Here is a 21,806-nt window from a genome sequence, read left to right on the forward strand (position 1 = left end):
ATTGTTTTTTGTTTTTATGGTTGACTCCAAAGATTAGATAGGTGTTCTTTTGATAGGCTTTTGGGAAAAATACAAAGTTTAAGGTTCTTACCTTTTTTAAGGACTTCTTCTTTGATACTATTAAGGGAAACTATCAATTAAATGCTCAAACTACCTTACAAAATTAATTGATGTAGTCAAATCATCCCATTTAACATTAGGATTGTTTCTTTTTAAATTTCATTTCACTCAGTTAGCTCTTTGAAAAAATTGTGGAAGGTGACCAACTTGCCATTTTTCAGCATTGGAACCCTGAAAAGCATGGATACTTTCGTAATTTTGCTTTCACTTAAGCGGCTATAGTCAATGATAATGAAAATAAACCTAATTGTTCAGGGTTAGACACATGGAGCTGCGGCAACTGCCAAATAACAAAAGTAGACTGGTTGTTTAGGTCAGCAACAAAAAACTCATTTTGTTTAATTGTAAACTGTTGTTCCTTGTTGCCAATCCTGAATAACCTCTGGGATTATCATCATTTAGCTTGGTAGTGAGGATAAATTAACAAGATGCCTCTACTATTCAGGGTTCTCTATCCTAAACATGGCACATTGGTCATTTTTACCATACCTTATAAGGAGCTACCTAGAAGAAATGAAATTTAGAAAGTAACATCCCTAATGTCAAAGGGGATGATTTGTCTACTTGAATGATTTTGTAAGATGGTTGGACCCTTTAACTGATAGTTTCCCTATTATTTATCATGTTTTTCTATTTCCTTCCATTTTTTCCATTTTATTCATAATTTTTTTTTATCTTTTATCCAGTCTAATCTGTTGACCTATCTCGTTCGTCCAGTCCAACCAGGTTTGTGCCTCCATTGACTCAATGGTCGTCCTGATCTTAATAAAAATACTGGACTGCAATCTCACTATAATAAGAACCATGATACTATAATATGCAGTCCTACTCATGACTTTTACACAAGAAATACATCATCCAAGTTTTGAGGATTATCACATAGATTTGTAGCTTTCAGTATTTGAAACGAAGGGTAATTGGTAGTAGAAAGGCATAATTATATATAAGATATAGTAGATTTTTTTTTTATTACCTGTAACCACAAATAACCTAAAGTAAAACACAACATGCAACATATGTTCATCAATATTAGAAAAAGAGCCTATAAGCTTACTCTACTATAATCCACTTTCCTATCCCAAAACTCTAGTATGGCTGTTGAAACCAAATCTCAAAACAAATTCACATAAATAGAAAGAAAGAAAGCCAGAAGCCCAGAACAGACTGTTGTATCTTACACTAACGCACTACGCTCCATGAATGTTCTCGAGCATTTCCGTCTTCAAGCTATTGGATTTGCGCAAGGAAGTTCGTTAAGAGCAGGTCATGTGCCTTAGCTCGAATCGCCAATTCTCGGTTGCTAGAGGCCAGCACGTGCATGACTTTGCTCATAGGACTATTTAGAGGATGTTTCAGAATGAGGATGGTAGAAAGGTGACTCACATGATGACTTTGCAAGGGGATGGTAGAAAGTTCGCTTAGAAGTTGACTCAGATAGCGAATGGTAGGAAGGTGACTTGGAGGTTTACTTGGTTAAGGGATGTAAGAAGGAGTCCACTTGGAAGTTGACTTGGATAGTGATTGGTAGGAAGTTGACTTGGAGGCTTACTTGAGTAAGGGGATGGTAAGAACGTGACTTAGAGGTTGTATCTGATAGGTGCTGGTATGAAGGTGTTTATTCCTTATCAGAAAAAGAGAACAAGAAGAGGAATCGTTGCTTAGGACAATTTTCTAGTCAATTTATAGTTATTTTCAGTTATTTTTCTGCTAGTTTTAATTGGTTTTGTTTTCTAGACCAGTTAACTTTTTAGGCATTTTATTTATAGCCAGGCTCATTTATTTTAAAAGTCACTTAAATTAGGACTTTTGGGTCATTTCATTTATTGTATGGACATTTGATGTCTTTGAACATTAAACAATAATATTTGAGAGGTGCGTGGGGCTATGGACAGCCATTCACATGATTTTTCATATTGAAAAAGAGAGAGGAAGCTTAGGCTTTGGGGACCCTAGTTGGGTTTGAAGAAGAAATCCAAGGCTTATTTTATTTGTTGCTGGTGCTTGGCCTGAAGTTTGCTGATTTCACTGTTCTCTATCAATTTTCCCCACATCATTTTCCTTTTAGGCACATATTTGATTGGTGCCTAGCTTATTCTCTCTCGGAGATGGACACTATATATCAATTGTAGTTGTAAATGGCAATAAATTACAAGAGCACATAGTTAACAGTTGAGAGAGAAAGAGAGAGAGAGAGAGAGAGAGAGAGAGAGAGAGAGAGAGAGAGAGAGAGAGAGAGAGAGAGAGGAACTCATATAGAAAAGTAATTCAATCAAATGGCTTTCACATTGTTTGATAACTTTGATTGTCTGCAAATACGAGTTCGTGATGTATTTCCACATTCCATTTACTTATTCGTATGACTCGCCTTATAGTGATATTCGACCTGCATGCTCAAGATGTTAGGGACTTATGTATTAAGATCTGCCAACCAAGGGGTCAATTCCTCTCCAAAAGCTCGCTTCGGTCCTCTAGGGTGGGGGATCTTGCTCTGCAATTTGACTTTGGGTTCTCAATCCTTCCTATTAGTGGTAGTGATGTTGACCATGATCCAGTTTCCTTAGTATCGTATCTTGCTTTTCATAGGTAAATTAAATCGTGGTTCCACCAATGTGGGATCATGATTCCCTTGGTGGTATATTCTACCGTTCCTTTTGTTCCCTTTTATAGGTCACAAGTTTGAAACTCGAGCTTCAACTTTAATGCTGAGTAACAATTATTTTGCTTAAGTAGTTAAAAATTTTAAAGTATTATATAATGTATTAGTTATATGTTTTGTGTACACACATGATTTCTGGCGATGGTAGACCATACTGTCCCTGTTGGCCTCTTTAGTAGGTCACGAGTTCGAACCTTACACTTCAGCTTAGTACTTATCTTAATGTTTTTTTTTTTGTAAACAAAGAAGGATAGCCATGTTTGTTATTGCATTACATAAAATCATAAAATAGACTCAAAAGATTGCAAAAAGTTATATCATTATAATTATTTGATTTTTTATTTTTAATAAAATTTCAGCTTCGTTAAAATTTTTGTTACATATTTAAATTGAACTACACTCAAAAGGAGTAGAAAAATGTTAAAATACTATAGAATGATTGAATTGTTGAATATTTATTATTTTTTATAATATTATGCAAATTGTGCCCACCCCCGACCTAGGAAACCCTAGTTATGAGCATTTGAGGACCTCCATTTTTAATTAGATGCAGCTCAGATATCATTCTGGAAGTAGGGTCCAGCGCCGCAACATATTAGAATCTTGATCCCTACGTGCGGTGATTCTGACCTTAGGGATCTTCTAACCTTTCACGATCTCCTACTCCTTATTTGATCCCAGAATCGGTTTTTATCTTGGTAACATGGTTGGACTACGAGAGAGAGAGAGAGAGATTATTAGTTTGATTTGAATAACCTTCTTTGTAGAACACTAGCTCCACAAAAGTTAGTGAAGCAAATTAGCAAAGGAGTTTTACCAAAAAGAACTCTGTAAATCAAATCCAAGGAAAACATACAATATTACGAACTAAGATCGAGTGCAGAAGACCAGTTATAAGAAAATATGTGAAAAAGCGACATGATTCCATATGTGGAGTAAAAGCGTAACAACCAACATAATCTAACACAATATCCTCAATCATTCGACACTCTTCTTTGTAATATTCATCCCAAATATTGTGTGCATTGCTGTCTTAGAAGCAACAAGCAGCTTCATATTGGGAAGTTCTAGAAGCAAGATCATCTGGATCTTTCACATCTTCACAATCCCCTTGTTAAGATGCTTAGCCTTGATTATCCTTGTCATATTTCTCTAAGAGCCATTTGTTACTTCCGAATTGTATGTTGAGTAAAATTATGTAACGAACACATTACTTGACTAACTTGACTTGTTTTAAAGTTGAATGAGCAGTTCGTTTTGAAAGCAAAATGCTAGTTGAGAACATGAAAGATGTCATTTGCAGAATTTCTTTATGTAGATTGACTCAAATTGAGTAATTCCTTAGGGTTTTAATGGAGCATTCAGAATATGGCCAAATTCCTCAAGGTGGTAATGAACACCATGATATGGGGCAATAAAACTTGAGGTATTCACATAACCTACATTGACTAGGTAATATTTACCTGGCTCGTTGAAAAAGGTTTGAACAATCAGGTACATCTTTATCAAGGTTCTTAGTAATTCATTGTTGTTAAAGAAATACCTTGGGGAACATAGAAGCATTGTTTTAATACTTCTTGGAGAACTTCTCCTTCAAAAAAAAAAAATGCTTCTTGGAGAACTCTAGAATCATCACCAGAACCCCTCTTACCTTGCATGGACATATGTGAACATCAGAGTGAATCAAAATGCGGCCGTGACATTTTTGGAAAGGAACCTTTTTTAATTGCTATGTGGTGTTTGGTTCTTAGCATCGACTGTCACATCTATGTCAGTTCAAGTAATTGTTCTATTACTATCCTTAACAAGATAAAATTATAATGAGATACCCATGATAACAATTCTAACTACCTAAAAGTTATATTGTAGGAATGGTACTTTGAAGGAGTAGAAATAGTAGGAGTGGTACTCCATGACATTTTGGAATATGCGGCCATGACATTTTTGGAATGGAGCCCTTTTTTATTGTTATGTGGTGCTTGGTTCTCAGCTTTGACTGTCACATCTATGTGAGTTCCATTAATTGTTCTTTTACTATCCTTAACATAAATTATAGTGAGATACGCATGATAACAATTCTAACTACCTAAAAGTTATATTGTAGGAATGGTACTTTGAAGGAGAAGAAATTAACGTTACCTTGGACCTTAGGAGAAGCAGTCATTAATGGGACGTGGACTCAATGAGGTTCCATTATACTCATTGCTTTAAGGACATGTGAGAAATACCAAGTGAACATGTAACCAGAGTTGGAATCATTCTTATACCACGTTATAAGAGTTATGGGTGACATTGTGTAGAAACATTCTTACTTGTTCCTCTACCCTGGTACAGTATAGTTATGGAGGAGAATTTTCCCCTTGTAAAGTATAGCAAATATTTTCGAGGATGAGTTGCTCCATATGAATTTTCTCCTTACAGCAGATTGGATGTTTTGTTAGTATCTTCCACATATATTGGCTCCTTGTAGACTAGAGGTCTGACAAAGCATCTTATCTATTTATGTTGCATAGTATCCTATGGTAGCAACATGATTGATTGATTTTGGCTTATACCTTCCCTAGTCAATTAATCATACTATAACCACAAATCTATGCTTATTATATCGTAAACTACAACCATCTTTCAAATTCAGACTTTATAATCTTGCCATATCAGTTTTTGTATCATTATCACATTTAGAATATGAGACAATAACAACCATATGTGTAACAATATAATAATAAGAATAAAACATCGCTATAAAAGAGCATCACATGCGTAGTAGCACAAAAGCCAAGATTGTCCTTGTCTAGCAAAATAATCATAAAAATGGGGCCCCTTACAAAATCTCAAACCATGCAAGGCCATTGTCAAAGGAGGAACCTTTGACATAAATGAGGGCAAAGGTCATAGATACATTCGCAGGATTAAGATACTTGAAGTGAAAGAAGCTTTGAAAAACATAAAGACAAGAATTTAGGATGAGACGGTGTCTCAATAGAGGTTTGGGATTGCATGGGAGATTGGTATATGATGGTGTACCAAGCTATTCAACAAGGTGTTGAGAACAAAGAAAATGCCAGACGGATGCTGAAAAAGTATTGTGATACCTATTTACAAGAACAAGGTTTCAAAAAACGCTAGGCGGCCCCTAGGGGGCTTGCCTGGCGCCCAACGCCTAGCGCCTAGGTGGGTGCCCAAAACCTCGGCCGCCATGTAGTTTTAAAAAAATGAGAAACGTCTAGCCACCTAGCATGCCTGGGTGCCTGTCCAGGTACATCCGCCCGTGTAGGGCCGCCTGGGTCTAGGCGAGCGGATTTTTGGTCCAGGCCGTCGAGGTGCCAAGCGCCAGGTGAACTGTTTTTTAAAGAGAACTGTATGAACTATCGAGGAATCAAACTTATAGGCCACACTATAAAGCTATGGGAGAGAGTGATTGAGCAAAGACTAAGGTATGAAATGAGTGTATCAGAAAATCAATTTGATTTATGTCAGGGAGATCAACAATTGAGGCTATTTTTTTTCCTACTTAAACAATTAGTTAAGAAGTTTAGAGAGAAGGGAAAAGACCTCCTTATAGTCTTTATTGATTTACAAAAAGCATACGATAGGGTACCTAGAGGTGATTTGGTGGGCGTTGGAAAAGGAGTATCTAGAAACTATATTGACATGGCGAGAGATATGTACGAAGGAGTGCTAACTAGGGTAGGGACTAATGAATTTTTAGTGACAATAGTAAAAATCTAAAACCTAGGAGCTCGTTTATTGGTAATTTCTGGCTTGGTTCCAAATGGTTCGGTATGCGAATCCCATAAATTAGGAGTCTCGATTCCAAGTTGATGGGACTGCGATTCCAACAAGATAGGAATCGATCGGTGTGCGATTCACAAATGATAAGGATCCACTTCATGTGATATGTAGTGTACGGACGACATACACCCTTGAGCTAAGTTCTGCAGCATTAGCTCAAGGGTTAAAAACTCCTGAAGAAATGAAAAGAAAAAGGAACGAGAAAATGGTTTTATGAGGAGAGAGGAAATGTAGTGAAAGGCTGTTCGTTTTAGAGGAAAATGGTGTTAGATCGTTGCCTTAGGTAGTTTCCTTTGAATTTTGTAGATGTTCCTATTATCACCAAATGCAAAATTTCACCACCATCATCATCCGAGCCTCGCCCCAACTTTTCGAGGTTGGCTATGTGAATTGTGTTTAGCCATTTTGCTATATAAAAGGCCATATCCTCAGTCAGACTACAACTCCGATATGGCTGGTCCCAATCCCAGATGAAGGAGGAAGGTTGTATTCGGTAGGGCAACCAACGTAAAACTTTGTGACATCTTTTTATGAATCGTGAACCATCAAATGAAAAATTTAAAAGCAAAAAAGCAAAAAAAGAAAAAAGAAAAAATATTTTGAGCTCTTAAAGGCTTAGATCTAAAATGGATGGCAAGTTGCTTCATTGAATCTTTCTCACCAAAAAAGATTCATTTTCTATAATTTTTCTAAAATTTGCTTCTATGATTGTTTATTGGGTTCAAGCAAGTTTGTGTAAAATTTCAGATTGAATAGTCCTCATAGATAAGCTATTGTAGGAGTTTTGACTGTGAGCTATTGCTACAAAACTTAGATTGAGACTGTATGTAAGTATTCCCTTTGTATACACACACGTGAATATGTGTGTGTGTGTGTATTTGGGGGGGGGAAGAGAGAGAGAGAGAGAGAGAGAGAGAGAGAGAGAGAGAGAGAGAGAGAGAGAGAGAGAGAGAGAGAGAGAGATTTTTTATCTTCCTCAGCTCAAACCTTATCTAAGGGGGTTCTTTGGACCGCAAATTTTGAGGATAGTGCCTAATCCTAGAAGAAAAAAAAGGGTGGGGGGAAGAAGTGTCTACAACAGATGTGCCCCATATTGAAGACAAACTGTCCATTTAGTGGGTGATCAGATCTAGGACTAAGAGAAATCAAATTTAGTCTCTTTTTCTTTCTTTTCCTTTTTTTTTTTTTTTGTGGATAAATTTATCAGGTAATGATGAGGCAATCGACAAATTTTGGATTCAAACCAATCTCCTTTAGGGCTTCGATCTAATACCATTCTAAGACACCTGAAATCGGTGGCTTGTATGCACTGCATTTTTCTTTTTCCTTGAAAACAAATAATCATAGTCTAAGGTTCTCTTTCAAAATCTTCCCCACAATCTTGTTCGTGGATCTAGGAATATATATATATATATATATATATATATATATATATATATATATATATATATATATATATATATATATATATATATATATATGCAATTTTTGGGCCTAAACAAATGTTTCTAATGCCCTTAAAAATGATGTAGGGGGAACAATCATTTTCCATGTGCAACAAAAAAAGGGCCTCCTTGATGAGAGCTCCGACGTATATATAGTATAAGTTATTCGTGTAGCAAATATTTTTGTCATGCTCCTTGCTGCTTTTTAATAAGCACTTCCTGGTGTTTTCATAATGAGGAATTTCAGCCATGGATTAATCCACCGCTCCCTCTCCCGTACTTGCTTCTAACAACTATGATTTGAAGGATACATCAGTTTCTAGGAAAGATTGGATGTACAAATCTTTGCTGCTTCATGATTGCATTGGCTGTTCCAGGAGCTAGATGAATACGATACATTCTACAAGGGAAATATGGAGGCTTTGGGGTACTCAAGTATATATGTCAAAAGAAGTGAAAAGAAAAAAGATGGATGTGGAATCTTTTATATGAATGAGAGGTAATGCTGAAAAGTTTGTATGTGTGGGCACGCGCGCGTGTGTGTATGTGTGTGTGTGTGTGTGTGTGTGTGTGTATGTGTGTGTGTGTGTGTGTGTGTGTATGTGTGTGTGTGTGTGTGAGAGAGAGAGAGAGAGAGAGAGAGAGAGAGAGAGAGAGATATTTATGCTTGGTGTGCCAATTGTTTTATGCCCAATGTTTTCATCCCAATGTTTTCATCTGGGTGAATATGGTCCTAAGGTTTGTGTTTCCAAAGAAGTGATTCAATTCAAAATATACTTCTATGCAGTACATATTCTAAATTCATTCTCAAACTTCTACCCACTGTTCTGACTTACGCAGGGTGCAGTTTCTTTTGAAAGAGGAAATACATTACAACGATCTCGTGCCTTCTATTGATGATAAAGTCACATTATTCGAGGAAAAATCAAACCTTTCAAGTTTTACGAAGGAAAAGGCCATTTTACCTAATGCAGGGTCAGGTTTGTCTAATCTTTCTTTCTTTTTTCCCCCTTTTTTGAGTTTGATATATTTTCCAGTTTGATGCTTAAGAAGCACACTTTTTGATATATCAAATGGTTGATGGTTAAGTTCAAGAACTTGCAATGATGTGTTGTGCCTTGTAGCCCGTGCATTTCTAAAGTATGCTATATTTGTGATGTGTAGTGGGTGCTATGGGGCCCAAGGCTATTAAAGAAACCTGTAATGCACTATTATGGACCTCATTCCCATTGTGGAGACTGCATGTTATAATAATTCACATTGGCCAAAGATCCATGCACCGTTAGAAACTCAGTATGTACCAAATGTGTATAATATTCTTTTATATTTGATGAGTTTCCTGCTGTAACTCCTATCCATGTTGATCTATATTGCAACCCCCATAAGGGATCCATGTGTATATACAGGGCACATTGCCCCATGTTTTGGATAATGTGAAAAGACATCTGTATTTACTCAAACTTGTGCTTGACTATTACTCTATTTACCTATTCTCTTCTTCTCTATATCTTAACATGCTATCAGAGCAAGGCTTGAAACCTTAGGAAATCTTCTATTTCCAACAACCCTATAATCATGATTTTTCTTCCTACTTGGGCTTGAAGCTTTGATGTATCAGCAAAAAAAAAACTAGGCCTTGTATGCTTTGCTTTTTTTTTTACCACACAAATCATATCACTATATTCCATACCTTTCTCGCCCAAACAAACCAGAACAAAAGGGAATCTTTGCAATCTTTGAAACTAAGGAATTAGTACCTTGCTAAATGACCCTGTTAGAGAGAGAAGAAAAATGTCAGAAATCAAGCACAACATTTCCTTGCGAAGTGGTCAACCTGACTACCTAGGATTGATGATCACCACAAATGTGCTAAATGGGACAAACTATTTACAATGGTCCCAATCTACGAATTTATTGCTAGTACGGGCAATAAAGGTTGTTGGAGTTTTTTTAAATTTAATACCAGGCAAGCACCACTACAGCTACTCACGACTTGTATGACTGTGCAATCTCTTTTGAAGTGTTTTTGGAAATCCATTATTGAATACAAAACTTAGGCCTTGATCTTTCCCATGAAATCACGATGATACAGATTTTCTCTTTGATAACTCAGCCCTTCTTCTGTCCTTGTAGACTATAATGTTTCTTTACAAGCAGAGAAAATACAATGCAGCCAACCCTGACATTAGACCTCTCTTCTGCAGCAATATGCAGATGTATGGAAGCATAAGATCTCTGACTTGGGCTAGAGTCACCTAAACTAGGCCAAACAGATTCAAAGCATAGGACTATATGTTAAATACGAAAGAACAATGTAGGAGCAAATGACTTATTGCTTCTGCAGCATTTTTGCACTTAATGCTTATAAATGGCAGGCCTCTTGGAATAAGTTGTTCTTCAGTTTGAGCTTTGTAGACGATTGCTAGCCAGGTAGCCAATGGAGGGGCTCGGGTCAGGACACCAGGTTGACCCCCCCCCCCCCTCTTTTTTTTTTTAACTGGGTCCGGCCCTAAAATTAACTACGACTCATGGCCTGGTCCCAGACTGAGATATATCATTGAGGCTTGATCTTTGCCTAAAAATTGAATCGGGTATATTTCCTAAAGCCATGGGTTTATTCAGCTGCACCTCAAATCTTGCCAGAAAATTTGTAAATCGTTCATTTCCACCTCTACAAACATTAATCTTAAAAAAAAAACATGGATCCATCTAGGACCACTTTTTTTGGACTGTCCATTCAAAATCTTCATTGATCTGCCATTTTGGAGCTCAAATTCCACTTTCAAGGCCGGAAATGGATTTGCAGAATATCACCAAGTTTTCTAGCGCCAGGTATAGTTTCGGATGGGACTTTGAAGGTGAGGCCTTATCCAGACCTTGTCCAAATATAATATATGAGATGCACAAACACACACATGCATGCATGCACACACGTGCACACACACACAAATTCCTCCTGGCCAGGCCTAGGCCCCGCCCCAGTATTTTTGTGCCTAGCATGTTGGACCCCACCTGGCCTGCGGTCCTTAAAAGTGTGGCCTGAACCCAACCCTACTGCTAACCATGTGAATGATTGTGTGTTGTGTAGCCCTAGGATTGAACACAGCCTACACATGACTGGGTTAGGAAGGCTCAGAGTGTCAGGATTGTTGCCTTGTGGTGTAGCACACTCTACTTGCCACTGGTTAGGAGCACCACTCAGAGCTAGGATCTTGTGCATAGATCTAATTGAGAAGTCCCCTTGCCTATCTGGTTCCCAGATCAGCCTGTCCTCTCTATTTGGTATGAAATTGAAGCTATGTAGCTCTTCTTGTAACTTAATGAACACTTCGAGTTTGTTTTGTTCAGATCCCGGTGGATGACTGGGATCTAAACTGCTTTCAAGGCAGAAATTTCAACTGTTTCAGCAACCATTATGTTTAGTCTAAGAGCCAGGAAATAATATAGTTTGGGTTGTTCCTCTCTAAATGGCCTCTTCTAGATCAATTTGTTGATCCAGAACCATGTGTCTTTGCCGTCATTCACCATCATTCTTAAGCCGCCTACAATCTTGGACTGACAGTTATTAATGCCTTTCCAGATTGTGGCTAATTTGGCTTTAATGATCTGTCATAAATCTCTCTGAGTCATCCAACCCCATATTTAGAAGCCAACACTTGCTGCCATAATTGCACCATCTGGGTACCAAATCCCTACCATCACTTAGTTCAAAAGGCAACATTCATCAGCCTAAGACTTTTGAACCCTAGACTCCCTTTTTGGTGTACATACTCTCGGTCGGCTCATAAATGGACTTTGTGCTTCTCCAAGTATCCTTTCCATGAGGAATTCCATATTGTCTTCTCTATAGCATTTTCAACCGAGGCAGGGATTGAAGAAACCAACATAAAGTATAAGTTGGTGAGGGTCGCTGTGGTTAGAGTAATGCTGCTCCCTTGTGATAAACACCAAGTCTAGCTTCCTTTGAAATTTATCGATGGTTAACCCCCCTCACCCCACACACACACACACAAAACAAAAGGAAATAAAATAAAATCAAAACATCTAGCTAGATCGAGGACTGTTGAGAGACTTCCTCTCCTATCAACTTAGGTTTCTCCATATTTACTTGAATACCCAAAGAAACCTCAAAGCATCTCAGGAAAAGCCAAAAACTCTTCATGTGTGCTTCAGTTGTATCATTGGTGAGTTGTAGATGAGAGACTACATGGCCATTCAAAATTACCTCAAAGCCTAATAAGAGATCATCCATTTCGACTCACTGCATCATTTAGCTGAATATTCGACCACAATTAAGAACGAAAATGACAACATAGGTCTCCTTGTCTCTTGAGACTTCTGGAGCTAGGAAGAAACCCTTATGGGACCGGTTAGTAAGGAACTAAGGATTGACGAATGGGTGGTTGATAAGCAGCCCTAGATCCACCTGCACAATCTATCATTGAAGTCCATTAGCTCATATCTTCGTCAAGTAAGCCTCAGTCTTCTTTATCATAAGCCTTCTATAAATCCAGCGCACATGGTACTTTGGGAATATTGTTCTTATGCCTTGAGTGAGTAGTAGTTGGTGGAAACGCTTGGGAACCCGAATCATGTTAGGAATCCGAATCGCAGAATCACGGCCGGCTAGAAGATTCTTGTCTTAGGAATCGATGTCCGTACAATCAGAATTGCTAGAAATGAGATTCCTAGTTTTTGAGAATTGTGTTTCGACCAAAATAGATCCAAGTTTGATCCACATATAGAATCAAGATTTCTATCTCCCTGGAATCGACACTCTAGGAGTCAAGATTCATTAATATGCAGAATTGAGTTTCTGACATCTTTGAAATCGAGTTTCTGACATATGTGGGATGGAGATATGTTGTTTCGAATTGTGATTCTAACATATTTGGAATCAAGTTTCCGAAGTATATGGATCAGAGATCCATGCTAGTTTGAGATCGAGATTTACAATAATATGGACTATGGAATGCGTTTGACTACCAGGAATCGAGATTTCATTTTTATGGAGAAGGAAGCCAGAGCCACAAGCACATCTTGAGCCTCATCAACTTTGGAACCTATATTGGATGTCTCTTATTAGAAGGTTTCCCAAATTTTAAAGTGATTGTGTTGACTATTGAACTTATGGTCATTGTATACAAAAGACAAGTATTTCTAAATTGTGATTTTGACTTCATTATTATAAAGACAAAATAATATTATGTTTGTGCCATGGTTTTACCTTTAATTGTATGTGTTGTTTTTACCAGTTATATTTTAAATTTAAAGTAAAGGCCATCCAGGGTGGCACAAGTAAAATAATGAAACCCTGCAACCACTACAAGCATTCGAAGGAAGACTTCTACTCCAATTGACGTGAAGTCAAGATTTAATCCTCGCTGAAATCCAGATTCAATATATTTGGGAATGTTTACCCACAATCAATGGGTTCAAGTTTCTAAAGATGTGTTTGATCAAAATTCCGAATTTAAGGAATCAAGTTTCCTTGGTTCCGATAAATGGTTTCTAAAGATATGTTGAATCGAGATTCCAAAAGGAATCGAGTTTTCTTAGTTTCGAAAAATAAAGATGTGTCGAATCGAGATTCCGAAATTAAGGAATCGAGTTTCCTTGGTTCGAGAAATGGTTTCCGTGGAGATTCCTTACTTGAAACGCGGAATCGGGTTTCGAAATCGGAAATGTGAGGTCGGTGGAGAGACTCTGGTAACTATGGTGAGTACATTCACAGGGCACATGGGCACTCTCAAGGATTTGCCTGTTTTTCACAAATGTTGCTTATGGGAAGAAGATAACCTTTTGAAAGACTGTACTTATCCTTGTTTACAACATCCTTGTCTAGGATCTTGTACATGCTGCCAATGTTCAAAATTGGATTAGGCCACCTTGGGGGTTAGGGTCCAGGCAGCCTAGGCGGCTGGGGGGCCATCTAGGCAGGCGCCTTAATTTCTTTGGCAGCCTGTCCATTGAAGTTGGTTCTAGACCCTAGGGATGTTGTTTGAGGAGTTTGGTTGGAAGCCATACCCCACAGATTGGTCTTATAAACCCTTTTTTTTAGAAATACATCCACATATATGATACATTAATTATAAATTTGGTATTCAATTACTAAGAGTCTAAAAGTAAAACTAAAAAAGATTAAAAGATACCCATTTCCCAAAATCAACATTCTTCATTATTTGTTCACCAATGCCAATAAACAAGAAAAAATGTACAAGAACAATGGAACAGAAACACAATAATAAACGAAATTCACATTATTTTCCCTTTTTCAATCAAGAGACAAATATAAGACCGAGTGACCAACCAATAAACTATAAAAAATGCATTTCAATTAAGTTATATGAAATTTTATTAATATTGGGTTACCCAATCTTAAAGAAATGCCGTTGATTAGAAATCCAACCCGCTCTTGAATAGGAAGCACAAATTCAAACATAAACTTGGAATTAATTACAAGAACAAAAAACGAACAAGCAAATAAATAAAAATAAAAAAGAACAACAAAAGAAAACCCAACATTCATATTAATCAACGAACCCTAAACAAAAGATTTAAATCCACTAACATTTCAAGAGAAGCAAACTGGAAAAAATCTTGGAAAAGATTTTCAATCTTAAAAAAACAGAGAATCTAAATATTGGAAAAGTTCAAAAAAATTTAAAGCTTGGACAAAATCCTGAATCTCTTGTTCTTTTGTATTTTAGTTTTTCTCTCTAAATAGAGGCAATTTGCTTTTGGGAGTTGCAATGCCCCCCAAAGCCCTTCCCCCCCTCCCCCCCCCTTTAAAGTGGGGGGGAGAGGGGGGAGTACCTATGGCCTTAGTGGAAGGCATTTTCTCCACCCTTTTGCCAAGGGCTTGTGGCACCGCCTAGGTGGGGTCTCAAGCACCAAGGCACTCTTGCGCAGATAGCCTACCTAGCCCCCTTTGGTGTAGCAATACCCCCTGGCCACCTGGGCGGCCAGTCTGGCAAATTTTCAAACCTTGCATGCTGTCCAGCAAACTGGTGGGCCTCGAGTCATTGATATCTTTGGCACCTTCTTCTTTGGTACTAGAGCTGTAAACAATGCATTCATTTCCTTGTTCACGTTGCCCCTATTATAGGGCTCCTTAAACATGGTGAATTTCATCCTTTAGCAACTCCTAGAAGAAAGTTGAGAATCCATTAGGCCCGAGGGCATGATCTCGACCTAGGCTAAAGATGGCCCTCCCAGCCTATGCTGGCCTGTCCTAGGAGTGCCTTTTGAAAGGAAGGTCAAAACGATAGGTCGAAGCGCTTCTTTTCTTTGAATGAGTGCTGAAAATATTTTATAATTTTTAACGTGCCACCTAAGACCTGTATATATATTGACCTGCTATTGTGATCCAATCAATAGAGTTCGACCTTCTATATTTGGCTGTAGCATGAAAAAACTTTGTGTTTCTTTCACTCGCCTTAAGCAGACCTTTGGTGCCAATAGATTTCGTTGTTTGAGACATTCTTGGACTAAGGCTTTGGCCCCCAATCTCGTCCTTTCGTTGTCACTGGACATTTTTGTGGTCTGGAGTTTCAATCTCTTTAAATAGGTTAATGCTGCATTCTAAATTACCAAAGCACTCCTTGTTCCGACTCTTCAACTTCGGGTTCAGCAATCAAACTTTTTTACATATTCTGAAAGCTGCCCATCCCTCAACCTGAAACAGGGCCCCCAGCCATTTCAACTTCAGCTCGAAAGGTAACAGCATGGCACTTCAATGCCAAGAACTATTGGCTTTGGTGGAGCACTCAAATGCGATTCAAGGAAATGGGCTTCTCATTCCGCACACTCAAGGAAGAAATCCAACTTGGGTTAACACTAAGTTGTTGTTTTTTTTTCCTTGTGTAATTCTAGCACTGGTCAGTGGGATCTCCATCAACACATGAGCTGTAATAAACCAGTGAGATCTCCATCAATACATGAGCTGTAATAAAATCTAAAAACTTCCATGCATGCTGTCCTTTTCCCTAAACTGCTACTTTCATACCTTGTCCTGGAAATATTAAAGTCTGCCCAAGACCCCAGGGGAAACTAAACTTGTTGCTAATGGCATCCATTTCCTCACAAAACACACTTCTCTCTGCCACTCTGTTGGGCCCTTATACTCTTGTGAGAACCCATCTAAAGTTGTATCCATGGCCCTAAAAAATTACAGACCGACGATGCCTCTATAGAGGTATCCAAACTTCTCAAAGTCACTGAGTCCCAAACACCCCACATACCCCCTGATGCACCAGTGGCTGAGACAGAGCACCACTCAGCTGGTCTACAACCGCAAAGCACTCTGACTACTTGTGGCTCTGGCATCTGTCTTTAACAAAATCAAGATATCTAGCTCTAGTTTTTTTACAAAATTGTCTTTCTTTATAGGGTCACAGGGACCCCTAATCATCATTATCATTTTAGCCTTTCCCAAATTAATTGGGATTGGCTACATGAATATTGATTCTCTATTTTACTCTACTAAAGGCCATATCCTCAGTGAGGCCATAAGTCCTCATATCTTTTCGGACTACTTCCGACCACGTCCTTTTGGGCCTGCCCCTTGCACTTTTCAGTCTTTCTACTTGAACTAACTCGCACCTCCTAATAGGTGTTGTACTTGGTCGGTCCCACATATGGCCAGCCCACTTAAGTCTACCCTCTCTCATTGTATCGCCTATTGGTGCCATGTCTAAATTCTCTCAAATAGATTCATTTCGAGTTCTATCCCTTCTTGTCTTGCCACTCATCCATCTCAATATCCTCATCTCCGCTACACTCATTTTTATCCTCCTAACATTCCATCCCATAAAGAAAAGCTGGTCCCATCGCTGTCCTATAGAACTTGCCCTTCAGCCTCATAGGTATGTGGCGATCACTTAAAATTTCAATTGCACATCTCCATTTTGCTCACCTAGCTCTAATTTTGTGTACGACATCTTCCTCGATCTCTCCATTTTCTTGAATTATCGATCCAAGATATCGAAAGTGCGGTCTTTTGGTACTTTTTGGCCATCAATCGTAACTACTTCCTCATCTCTACTCCTATTATTACTAAACTTGTACTCCATATGCTATTATTACTAAACTTGTACTCCATATGCTTTGTCTTAGTCCAACTAATTTTAAAACCTTTGGATTCTAGAGCATCCCTCCAAAGTTCTAACTTTGTGTTGACGTCGTTTCGGGTCTCATCAATTAAAACTATGTCATTTGCAAACAACATGCACTACAGTACCTCATCCTGCAGGTACCTACTGCCTAGTTAAGTCATCCATAACTAAGACAGAGGTACGGGCTCAATGCTAACCCTTGATGTAGACCTATTGTCACTGAAAACTCACTCGTCTCCCCACTAGTTATTCGCACACCAATTACTACCCCATCATACGTATCTCTCACCAAGTTGATATAGTGTCTAGAGACGCCTTTCTTTTCCAGCACCTGCCAAATCAAATCTCGAGGTACTGTATCATAAACTTTCTCTAGATCAATAAAGACTTTGTGAAGGTCTTTTCCCTTCACCCTAAATTTTAATGTTCCATTAAAAAATTTCATGACATTTACATGGGCAGAATTGAATAGATATCCCTTGCAATGCTTTGGGTATGAGGTACCTCCCCTCAAGTTCGGCCTTTGACTAAGGCTTATTTTGATCATAGTCAATCTCACATGTCAGGTTTTTGAGCTCCCTATTCTCTTTGTCCTTACTTTACTGCCTTTGTTGCTCCAAGTAGTCTTACAACCTTTCCCTTTTCTACTACTTTAGGTATTGGCCCAAACACATCAGAGATCAGATCCAACCTTCCATCATCATCATCATCATTATTTTAGCCTTTTCCCAATTAATTGTGGTCGGCTGCATGAATCCTGGTTCTTCATTCTGCTCTATTAAAGGTCATATCCTCAGTGAGGCCATAAGTCCACATATCTTTTCGGACTACTTCCAACCACATTCTTTTGGGCTTACCCCTCGGCCTTTTCAGTCCTTCCACTTGAACTAACTCGCACCTCTTAACAGATGTTGTACCTGATTGGCACCACACATGGCCAGCTCACCTAAGTATACTCTCTCTCATTTTATCGCCTATTGGTGCCACGCCTAAATTCTCTCCGATAGATTCATTTTAAATTATATCCCTTCTTGTCTTGCTACTCATCCATCTCAACATCCTCATATCCGCTACACTCATTCTATGCGTATATTGTTTTTTGTCCTCCCAACATTCCAACCCATAGAGCAAAGCTAGTCTCACCGCTGTCCTATAGAACTTTCCCTTCAGCCTCATTGGTATGCGGCGTTCATATAAAATTTCAGTTGCACAAGATACAACCTCCCATCATGACCCATATTCATGGTGTTGAGCATGATGCTGATCCGATCACTTGACTCCCCGATCCTTTGCTCTTCTTCAAAGTCCACTGGTCTTGTGGCTCGGTCTCCTCATGAATTTATGCTTTTGGAAAGGTGGCAGAAGGTTGGGGGGGTGGAAGGGAGGGAGAGGGGTGCGCGCACACACACACACACACACACACATAGAGGTATGTAACCCTGTTGAAAGATATTCTTTTTGTACTTTCTTTAGGTGGATTTGCCATCAAGTGTTATGCTCATGTGGACCGAGGTGACACTAATGATCCTCGTGTAAGACTAAAACGGGATTGTGTGGGAATAATGGCGGCATTCAAGCTTGCGGATCCTCCGCATCAACTATTTATTATAACAACCACTCACCTGTACTGGTAAATTATCTATATTTTAAGTTTGTAAGCATATCACTGTGACATCATCGAGCTGAATTCTTTCTTATTTTTTAAAAGATGACTATTTTTCTTGTCTTATGACTTATCACTTATGATCATCTTGATGACTTCCACACTTTAGGGATCCAGAATGGCCAGAGGTCAAGATTGCACAAGCTAAATATTTGCTGTCACGTGTGAAGAAGTTTAGGGATGATGTTTCAAAGAAATATGATTGTGCACCTCCAGTCATTATTTCTGGTGATTTCAATTCTCTTCCTGGATCTGAGGTTCGTAATTACTTTGCAATTTTTCCTGCATCTAGTAGCAATCTCAGATTCTTTGGTAAAAACTAAAGTGTTAATGCTTCTTAAAGCTTGATGAGATTGTGACTGGCATCTGAAGCTTTGCAACCTTTTTAATTATACGAGAAACTCACAGAATCTCTTCAAATTGATTCAATCAGGCTTGCTTTGCGAACTCTGCTTGCTTTCTATGCATGAAGTATTGCTTCGTTTTGCATGTTAGTTCTGATCATGTATATAAGCTGGTATATGTTGTTCGTGGACGATATAGTTTTGATCGATGAAACCCCAAGTGGCATCAACACAAAGTTAGAACTTTGGAGGGATGCTCTAGAATCGAAAGGTTTTAAAATTAGTTGGACTAAGACACAATATATGTAATACATGTTTAGTAATAATAGGAGTAGAGACGAGGATGTAGTTACGATTGACAGCCACAACTTTCCAAAAAGAGCGTGCGCACTTTTGATATCTTGAGTCGATAGTCCAGGAAAATGAAGAGATTGTGGAAGATGTTGCACATAGAATTAGAGTTGGGTGGGCGAAGTGGAGATGTGCAACCGGGGTTTTATGTAATCACCACATACTAATTAAAGTGAAGGGGAAATTCTATAAGACAATTTTGAGACCAGCTTTGCTTTATGGGGCGGAATGTTGGGCAGTCAAGAAACAACATACCCAAAGGATGAGTGTAGAGATGAGGATGTTGGGATAGATGAGTGGGAAGACAAGAAGGGATAGAATTCGAAATGAATACATTCGGGAGAACTTAGGTGTGGCTCTAATAGGTGATACTATGTGAGAGAGTATACTCATATGGGCTGGCGATGTGCAGCGCAGACCTAGTACAGTACCTGTTACGAGGTGCGAGTTGGTTCAAGCGGAAGGTTCAAAGAGGCCAAGGGATAAGCCCAAAGGATATGGATGGAAATAGTGAGAAAAGATATGGGGATTTATGGTCTCACTGAGGGTATGACTCTTGACAAAACAGAGTGACGGACCAGGATTCATATAGCTGACCCCAAATAGTTGGGAAAAGACTCTAATGATGATGATGTATATGAGAATAGCCAAGCATGTTATTGCTTATCATGTATATGAGACTGGGAGGGAGTATCTATGTATGTTCATACATGTATATGTGATTGTATACATAATGTAAGCATATGTTTTACAGTAGTTTCTATAGCTTATCATGCTTCTATACACAATGTAAGCATATGTTTTATGGTAGCTTCTGTAGCTTAACTTGCTTGTATACATAATGTAAGCATATGTTATGGTAGTTTCTATAGCTTAACTTGCTTATATACATAATGTAAGCATATGTTTTACAATAGTCTATAGCTTAATTTTTTGAGAACCAGAATACCCCATTCTAATGTTTTCCATTTTCTTTGAGATACCCATCATTCTTGATCTCTGAGTCCCAAAATTGGGAATGCATGATTGTGTTTTTGTACATTCTTTATATGTTGTTTTCAGTAGCTTCAATTTCTTAAAATTGCATAATTTTCATGTTCTGTGATTTAAGCAAGATCCTTTGATATACAGTTATAAAATTCATCAAAAATTGTCAGAACTATTTATGGATCCAATTTCTTATATCAATTTTACTCTACAAACACCTGACTCTCTGACTCGTGATTTTAAGTGTCGTAAGTGTGTGTGAGAGAGAGAGAGAGAGAGAGTGAGAGATAGAGAGAGAGAGATAGATTAATATTTGGTTGTCTAATTCTATTTTTCTTTTATTGATACAAGCCTATTATCTCTCATGGCACATGAGTAACCTGAAAGTATTTCTCTGTATTTCAGGTTTACACGTGCATGTTATCGGGAATGACGTCCACTTCAGAGGGAGAAAGCCAACTGCCACTTAATAGCCTCCATGCATTTCTAGGAGGAGAACCAGCACTTACAACTTGCAGTCCCGACTTCACAGGAACACTTGATTACATCTTCTTCTCAGACTCTGATAGCTTGAAACCAATCAGTTACATTGAACTCTCAGGGCCAGCATCTTCTGCTATGAGTGGAGGCTTCCCAAACTACCACCACCCGAGTGATCACTTACCCATTGGTGCTGATTTCAAGCTTTTTCCATGAGTCAGGTTCAACGTCATAACAAGTATAAGTTTTTCTGTGAGCGAGATTCTCTGGCTGTGAGAGATCACCCTTCATTGATCTTTTGTTGGGAAACGGTTCCTCTATCTTCTTTTGATAACTTGGGTGTATACCCTGATACTGAACTTGAATTTTTGACAAATGCATTACGGATTCATGATTTGTTCATATATAACTCATGACTTCCTCTGTGTGCCTTAGGAATTTTTGCGGGTACCCTTTTTTTTGGTTCGCGTCTCACGGTTAACACCCAGTTTGGATAAGCCTCTAACCGATGTTATGGCCTTATGGGTTTGACTTCACTGCAAACGTGGTGGACAGCAAGCTTTGGAGCCTTTTTCTTGTGCAGAGGAATTTTTATGAATGGGTAGGCACAGCTCCTGTTATTAGGAGACCTTCTTCCATTTTTTATTGCACTTCCAAATATTGTAAGTACGTTGTGTATTCACTAAAACACAACAAACCCAAAACTTAGTCAGCTTCCAAATCAATGTAGGTAGCTTTGGCTTATGTCTAGCCTGTAGGGATATGACTGTCTTTTTTACTTTATATAGAATGGATTTGTTGCTCTTTTATCATTCGGGTTTCCCAGCACTTCCCCAACTGTTTGATGTCAGC

The 21,806-nt window shown here is 38.4% G+C and overlaps 1 protein-coding gene across 38 annotated transcripts in view; it reads left to right on the plus strand.

Moving 5' to 3' along the window:
• LOC18422698 (DNAse I-like superfamily protein) overlaps positions 1 to 21,360 on the plus strand; it is a 69,615-nt gene extending 48,255 nt beyond the window's left edge. For 8 of the 38 annotated variants that reach the window (XM_011625809.3, XM_088860736.1, XM_020668146.2 and 5 more), the window contains 5 exons: positions 8,391 to 8,512; positions 8,854 to 8,993; positions 18,603 to 18,759; positions 18,902 to 19,049; positions 20,880 to 21,360. In XM_011625809.3, the coding sequence (XP_011624111.1) occupies positions 8,391 to 8,512; positions 8,854 to 8,993; positions 18,603 to 18,759; positions 18,902 to 19,049; positions 20,880 to 21,170 (858 nt within the window). In that variant the 3' untranslated portion in view covers positions 21,171 to 21,360. Of the gene's footprint in view, positions 1 to 826; positions 847 to 4,126; positions 4,203 to 4,645; positions 4,786 to 4,869; positions 5,105 to 8,390; positions 8,514 to 8,853; positions 8,994 to 18,602; positions 18,760 to 18,901; positions 19,050 to 20,879 lie in introns of those variants that run through there. The other 30 variants (XM_088860735.1, XM_088860749.1, XM_088860734.1 and 27 more) reach the window with 21 other exon arrangements.
• The last annotated feature ends 446 nt before the right edge of the window (positions 21,361 to 21,806 follow it).

Source organism: Amborella trichopoda, chromosome 3 (genome assembly GCF_054954075.1).
Source record: "Amborella trichopoda isolate Santa Cruz 75 chromosome 3, AtrichopodaSantaCruz75HAP2 v2.0, whole genome shotgun sequence".
In the NCBI taxonomy this organism is placed as follows: Eukaryota; Viridiplantae; Streptophyta; class Magnoliopsida; order Amborellales; family Amborellaceae; genus Amborella; species Amborella trichopoda.